General features: G+C 43.5%; 1 protein-coding gene across 2 annotated transcripts; it reads right to left on the reverse strand.

Moving 5' to 3' along the window:
* Positions 1-4225: 4225 nt before the first annotated feature.
* LOC129482540 (putative synaptogyrin-2 like protein) lies at positions 4226-5880 on the reverse strand. Of its 2 annotated transcripts, XM_055278521.2 has the most exons (3): positions 5763-5880; positions 5364-5598; positions 4226-5223 (listed from the first exon to the last, which is right to left on the reverse strand). In XM_055278521.2, exons 1-3 carry the CDS (start codon positions 5863-5865, stop codon positions 5013-5015), a joined length of 549 nt encoding a protein of 182 aa, XP_055134496.1. In that variant the 5' UTR covers positions 5866-5880; the 3' UTR covers positions 4226-5012. The 2 variants fall into 2 exon arrangements, with proteins under 2 accessions (XP_055134496.1, XP_063496323.1); XM_063640253.1 differs by having other exon boundaries at positions 4226-5598.
* Positions 5881-7341: the final 1461 nt, after the last annotated feature.

Here is a 7341-nt window from a genome sequence, read left to right on the forward strand (position 1 = left end):
CCACAAGTAATTTGTGATTGTTCTTGTTTCCCTGTATCCTCAGTAATACAATGTGTTATCAAATGTGGCACATATACACCATGGAATACTATGCAGCCATAAAAAACAATGAGTTCATGTCCTTTGTAGGGACATGGATGAAACTGGAAATCATCATTCTCAGTAAACTATCGCAAGGACAAAAAACCAAACACTGCATGTTCTCACTCATAGGTGGGAATTGAACAATGAGAACACATGGACACAGGAAGGGGAACATCACACTCCGGGGACTGTTGTGGGGTGGGGGGAGGGGGGAGGGATAGCATTAGGAGATACACCTAATGCTAAATGACCAGTTAATGGGTGCAGCACACCAACATGGCACATGGATACATATGTAACAAACCTGCACATTGGGCACATGTACCTTAAAACTTAAAGTACAATAATAAAAAAAAAGTTTTTGAAATATTTGTTGGTCTAGTGGGTGAAAAATTATATCCCATTGTAGTTTCAGTGTGAAATTACTTATTATGAGTGAGACTGAACATCATTTCATCTTTGAAGATCCATATGCATTTTCTTTTCTCTCTGTTCATATCCTTTTGAGAAAAAGAAAATCACTTTTATCTGAGAAGTGCAAGTCTTTTTAATTATCAGGTCCAGAGAGACATTAAAATGAGACAAGGCCAGGTGCAGTGGCTCACATCTGTAATACTAGCAGTTTGGGAGGCCCAGGCAGGTGGATCACTTCAGCCCAGGAGTTTGAGACCAGCCTGGGAAACATGGCAAACTCCATCTCTCCAAAAAATACCAAAAAAACATTTGCTGGGTGTGGTGGCACATACCCTTGAAATTAAATTGCCATTGTAACATTATTAAGAGATGGGACCTTTAAGAGGTAATTAAGCCATGGGGACTCCGCCCTCATGGGTGGGATTGATGTTGTTATAAAAGAGTGAGTTCAGCCCCTTGTCCTCTCTCTTGCCCTCTGCCTTCTACCATGGGATGATGCAGCAAGAAGGTCCTTGTCAGACACTGACCTCTCAGGAATTCCCAGCCTCCAGAACTGTGGGTTAATACATTTCTATTTATTGCAAATTACCCATCTCAGGTTATGGCAGCACAAATGGACTAAAACACACAGCAATGAAATTATTCTTTATATGTGATTTGAGTTGCAAATGCTCACCAGTTTACTGTTTGTCTTGTGACTTTGCTTAGGGAGAGTTTTTACATGTGGATTTTTTCTTTTTTATTTTAGAATAATTGAATCTATCAACCTCTTCTGTGATGGCTCCCCAGTTTTATGTTGTATCTAGAAATGCCCTCCCCAGCATTTGCTTCAAAACAAGTATGATTGTTCTAATATTTTATGGTATCTTTTTTTTTTTACATTTAATTTTTTAATCAACTAGAATTTATCCTGGAGTCAGGTGTGAGATCTGAATTTAACTTTATATTTCTTTAGAGTTTCTCTTTCCACATTAACTTTAGAATCAGATTGTTTCATTCTCCCACAAAAAAAGAATATCCTGTTGGGATATTTATTGGAATTGCATCAACTTTATTATTAACACACTCTCCACTATGAATAATGTTTTGGTGGTGAATCTTCCTTTCCAAGATTACAGATTTCCATCTCTTTGACTTTTCTTTGTATCCCTCAGGAGTGTTTTGAATTTTTTTTTTTTTTTTTGAGACAGAGTCTCGCTCTGTTGCCCAGGCTGGAGTGCAGTGGCACAATCTTGGCTCACTGTAAGCTCCGCCTCCCGGGTTCACACCATTCTCCTGCCTCAGCCTCCTGAGCAGCTGGGACTACAGGTGCCTGCCACCACACCTGGCTAATTTTTTGTATTTTTACTAGAGACGGGGTTTCACTGTGTTAGCCAGATGGTTTCGATCTCCTGACCTTGTGATCTGCCTGCCTTGGCCTCCCAAAGTGCTGGGATTACATGAATTCTTCTTTATATGAATGATGTACCTAAGAATAATTTATTCCACTGAGATACGTTGCAATTTTAAAACAAAGGAAAGAAAGAAACCCTAACATCTCAGTAGGCCAGCGTAACAATGCTTCCTTCTTGTTCATGCAAAGGCAAGTTGGCAGGTGATCTCCTCCATCCTGTGATTCAGGTATCCAGATTCTTTTCACCTTGAGATGTTGCACTGAAACACGTGGCCTCCAAAGCTCCTGCAGCAGGAGAAGACAGCCTGGAGTAGCACCCAAGCTACTAATTCCCTGGGCCTGGAGGTCACATACTTCTTTGTTCATTTTATTGGCTACACTCATCACAAGACTACCTAACTGCAAACATGCTGTTAGTCCTTTGCAAAGGTAATCCCGTCATGTACCCAGGAAAGAAAGGAGGACAAGATATATGTACCACTGGCAGTCTCTCTCACACCAGCAAAACTATTAACCACAAGGGTAAGCTAAAGAAACGTTTTGGTCATACAAAGTCTCAAAACATTTCATTCCAAGGCACCTTCTCTCAGGAAACTAGTAGAGTGGAGGCTCCACCAAAATAAGAGAGCAAATCAAAGAAGAGGAATATATAGGATAAGGAGACAAAGAACCCAACCCAATATTGAGTCAAAGTGAATCCCCAGGATGGTGGTAAAGAACATCCCAGGAGGCAGCAAGACTCCAACTAAAAGCGTGTGCTGTTTTTGCCTCTGCAAAGGAAAAAGGAACCAATAGAAAGGAAGCTAACCAAGAGCCAAGGAGCAGCACCCAGACGAAATGATGCAGATAAGCAGCCTGTATCCAGCTCTGCCTGAAGCTGGGTCTATTCCCAGGGAGTTTAGTTACATGAGTCAGCGACTTACCTTTGTGCTTTGGCCAGTTGAAGGCTGGTTTTCACTTAATAACAAAACAATTCCAGTCTGAGACCAGGAGACCACAGAAATGGAAGAAATAAAGCTAGTTCTCAGGGAATTTTATTTTTTTGTGTGTGTTCTTTTAAAAAACATGTTTAGGCTAGGCACGGTGGCTCACGCCTGTAATCCCAGCACTTTGGGAGGCCAAGGCAGGCAGATCATGAGGTCAGGAGATCGAGACCATCCTGGCTAACACGGTGAAACCCCGTCTCTACTGAAAATACAAAAAAAAATTAGCTGGGCGTGGTGGTGGGCGCCTGTAGTCCTAGCTACTTGGGAGGCTGAGGCAGGAGAATGGTGTGAACCCAGGAGGCAGAGCTTGCAGTGAGCCGAGATTGCGCCACTGCACTCCAGCCTGGGCGACAGAGCCAGACTCTATCTCAAAAAAAAAAAAAGTGTTTATATTTGACACATAATAATTGTACACATTTATGGGTTACAGTGTGATGTTTCAGTACATGTATACATTGTATAATGACCAAATCTGGGTAGTTAGCATATCATTCACCACAAAACTTACATTTATTTGTGGTGATAACTTTCAGGATCCTCTTCACTAGCTTACTTGAAATATACTCTACATTGTTATTAGCTGTAGTCATCCTACTATGGACGGGAACACCAGCATTTATTCTTCCTGTCTAATTGTAACTTTGTGCCCATTGACCAACCTCTTCCCATCCCTGTTTCCCCTCCCCAGGCTCTGGTAATCACTGTTTTGCTCTCTACTTCTATGTGATCAACCTTTTTGACGCCACATGAGAGAGAGATCATGTGGTATTTGCCTTTCTGTGCCTGGTTTATTTCACTTAGCATTATGTCCTCCAGGCTCATCCATGTTGCTGTGAATGAGAGGATTTCATTCTTTTCCCAAGGAGTTTTTAATCTTGTTAAGGACATTTTAACTGTCATTAACTACAGTGTATATTGTCTCTGCTTCTAGACTGTCATCTCCTCGAGGACTATGTGTTTTAGCTAAATTCCTTGCATGCAGTGGGCCTTAGAAGCTGGACAATTTCAGAAATGAAAATCACCCTGTGAAAGTTATTCACAGTTTAGTATTAAGTGAAAGAAGTTAAGTGGGAAACTAATTTGCTCATTTTAAAAAATGGGGCTACTTGGGAAAATATTTTAAATGGCATTTTAAGTGTTGGGATTTCAGGTGAAATTTCTTATCTATTTTTGTTTTTTGGTTTTCTTCATTTTCTGCCATGAATGTTATTTGTTTTGTAATGAAAAGGTATATATAAAAAATTGATTGTGAGTTCAAACAATGCTATGTGTCAGCATTAAGCATGAAAGTACACTAAAGAAACATTTTGGTCTTGGTTTTGCTGCTATTTTACAAAAGCATTCACTATTTTTTTTTTTGAATGAGAAAACATTTATTCCACCTCCAAACAGCATCCCAGGGCCGGGCATCTCCCCCACGACTTTATAATACATTCGGCACAGACAGAGTCTGGGAGCCATGGGGCACCTCTCCCCTCCCCAGGCTTCCTAAGTAACAACTGCAGAATATTTACACAAAGCTGGGTGTTGTCAGGCAAAGCCCTTCCCTGCTGCCAGGGGTAGGAGCAAGGAGGAAGTGCCATGAGCACCAGCCCCGCCCTCACACCATGGGAGGCAGCCCAGAGGTCACCGGCACAGGGTGGTGGCTCCCAGATCATACAGCAGTGGGCACAGGGGAAGCAAACCTGAGTAAAGACACAAGAGCCTGGTCCGGCTCCGCTGCACAGGGCAGGTGTGACGGCCCCCACGAGTCTTTGGCAGAGAACGCAGATAATAGCGGCTCCCACGGCCTGACCCGGGCCCGGGGGGAAGCTGAGGCACTTGTCAGTATAGCACATGGGTGCCTGCTGGCTTCTAGCCACTCCAGGCAGGGCTGGGGTCATTAAAAGCAAGGAAAAACACTAGCTAAAAACCGTTTCCTAAAAGTGCCCTGGAGGAGTGAGCGGCTGACTGAAGCCGTCTGGGCACAGGCACTTGGGGTGTGGCTCTGCCAGCCCCCGCCAGGCTGTAAGGCTCCTTAGCTGTGTGTCAGCTGCACAGGATGGAACAGGTGAAAGAGGGGGACTGGCAGTTCCAGGAGGCTCATGGGAAAGTCCAGGGCAGAGGGGAGGGCCCTCTCTGTCCCCCTTCCCACCCTAACCGCCACTCAGTACACAGGGGGCGGCTGGTAGCCCTCGGTGGTCTCTGCATTCTGGGTGAAGGGTGGCTGTTGGTAGTTGTCCACAGATGCACCTGGGTAGGAGGCGTAGGCAGTGTTGGGGTCCGGAGTGGGGTCGACGTAGTTCTGGATGAAGTCGTCCACGCCAGCCTTGTAGCGCTGGTAGGCCAGGGAGGCCAGCACACCCCAGGAGAAGATGGAAAAGAAGCTGAAGGTGATGGCTGCCCTCGCAGAGTCGGCCCCCACCAGCACGTCCTCCGGGTCGGTGACCGCCCACTGGTTGGTGAGGAAGCAGAAACCAACAAACCACAGGAAGGTCCGGAGAGCTGAGAAGAGCAGGTCACCAATGACGAGGTACTTGCGGTCAGTGGGGTTGCTGATCTGGGGGAAATACGCGTCGACCACCAAGAGGAAGGCCGAGGCCAGGAAGGCCAGCACCCCGATGGCACTGCCATAGCAGCAGGCATCCTCGTTGTGGTTGAACACGCAGTACATCTGCTTAGACTTGTGGGTGTTGCTGTAGCCCTCGCCATAGATGCGGGAGAACACGATCAAGGTGAAGACTGTGGAGGGCGGGAAGGCGGGGCCCGGGACGCTGGACGCCGGCCCGGCTCGCCGCCAGGCCCCGGACGCAGCCGCTGCCACCTGTCGCGCTTGTGGGCTAGGGGTCCCGCCGGGCCTGGCGGCGGGGGCTCCCCGGGGTGCCCCTGGCCCGCCTTCCCCTGGCTCACCAAGCACACGGCGCGCGCCACCACCTGCGGCTGCGTCAGGAAGGGCCACAGGTCGAAGGAGCCGCCCGCCTTGGCCACGCCGTAGGCCCCGCTCTCCATGTCGCCGTCGCTGCCCAGCATTCAGTATTTAAATACTGTAACATTTTCCCATCTTTTCTTTTTAAGAAAATTAAAACTGAGTGTGAGAATTTCTCTCACATTCAATAAATCATATCACTGTGCGTTATAAATCCTATCACTATAATATACGAAGATTTTCTTTAAAGATTTGTTAATTCAGTAAGCAAAGCAGGACAGACACATTATGAATTTTAAAAAATAATTTAGGCCTAAATATTAATATTTATTCTTCAGACCCTTTATTGTTGAGATATGACATCTACTAGATCAAATCTACTTTATTGGTGAGATATGACATCTACCAGATACGATATCTACTAGATCAAACCTAGATTCTTAGGTTTACACAGGCCAAACAAATCAGTGTCCCTTCTGTAAAATAATACTTGAAGCAAGAAAAATATATAGAGATTCACATTGAATCTGGTTTATGTTTAAACTAGACTTAGTCCTGTAAGTCTGAAAATATGCTTATAATTACAAGTATTCTTAAAATATGTGTAAGTGCCTTTTTATGTTTGAATTTGATCTAAAAGTGCCTACATTGCCCATAATACTCTCAAGTTTTCATAGGAGCAATAGTTCCTTAAAAAATTTTTTTTCTCCGCATTCCATAAATCTCATTAAAGACAATTGTTTTCCAATAACATGTACCATGTGAAAGGTATTTATTTTCCAGACTGCATTTACTGGAAAAAATGCACAAACCGCAATTGTTCAGAATAGGAAAAATATAAAATAGTGCTTAGAATCTTACGGTAGTACCCAAAACTACCCAAGTTGCTGTAATTATTGTGAAAAAAGTAATCGCAGTATTTGTTCAATATTTAAAAACACAATTTATTGAGAATCCATATTGCACATATCTGAATTCTAGGAACATTTTAAAATTTAATATTGTCATATGAGCTACTAATACTTTGTTTACATTTTCTCTGTGAACTCACCCTTCTAACAGCTTACAGTTGAAGTGTTTGTAATAGACCACTGACCTGGCTTTGCTGGCTTCAGGCTACAGAAAACTACGGTCCTCACTTAACACAACAGTAGAGATATATCACCACTAGATGGTACTATGAGGTAATTATTAAATTCCACATTATTTCAACGTAGCATTGACAGTGACTTTTTCTGCAAGGAATAAATCACTCTTACTAGTCTTACCATTCCCATTAGCACCATCTACTCCTAACTTTAACTTCCTAAATCACCCCAGTAGGAAGAAATGACAGCCTTTGATTCATAACAAAATCTTTTACATAAAGTTTTTGAGGTTAAATAAAATGTGGCTTCTGGGAAGTGATATTAATTCCCCATTTTCTTTCACAATTACCTTGAAGCTCAACAATATGTAAAGGAATGTAAACAAGAGTTTTCATAGCCAACTGAGTGATTAAAAGACAAAATAGCATTAACAAAAACCAGTTTTGCCGTTCTTCATGGTATATATAGTTG

This window comes from Symphalangus syndactylus, chromosome 5 (assembly GCF_028878055.3).
Source record: "Symphalangus syndactylus isolate Jambi chromosome 5, NHGRI_mSymSyn1-v2.1_pri, whole genome shotgun sequence".
Lineage (NCBI taxonomy): Eukaryota > Metazoa > Chordata > Mammalia > Primates > Hylobatidae > Symphalangus > Symphalangus syndactylus.

What these genes read in the sequence shown, in the direction of transcription:
- LOC129482540 (XM_063640253.1), bottom strand. Translation starts at nt 5,865, where the DNA reads ATGGAGAGCGGGGCCTACGGCGTGGCCAAGGCGGGCGGCTCCTTCGAC. An exon ending in GCGCGCCGTGTGCTTGGTGA is followed by an intron (nt 5,599 to 5,762) that starts GCCAGGGGAAGG and finishes CGCCCTCCACAG; the next exon opens with TCTTCACCTTGATCGTGTTC.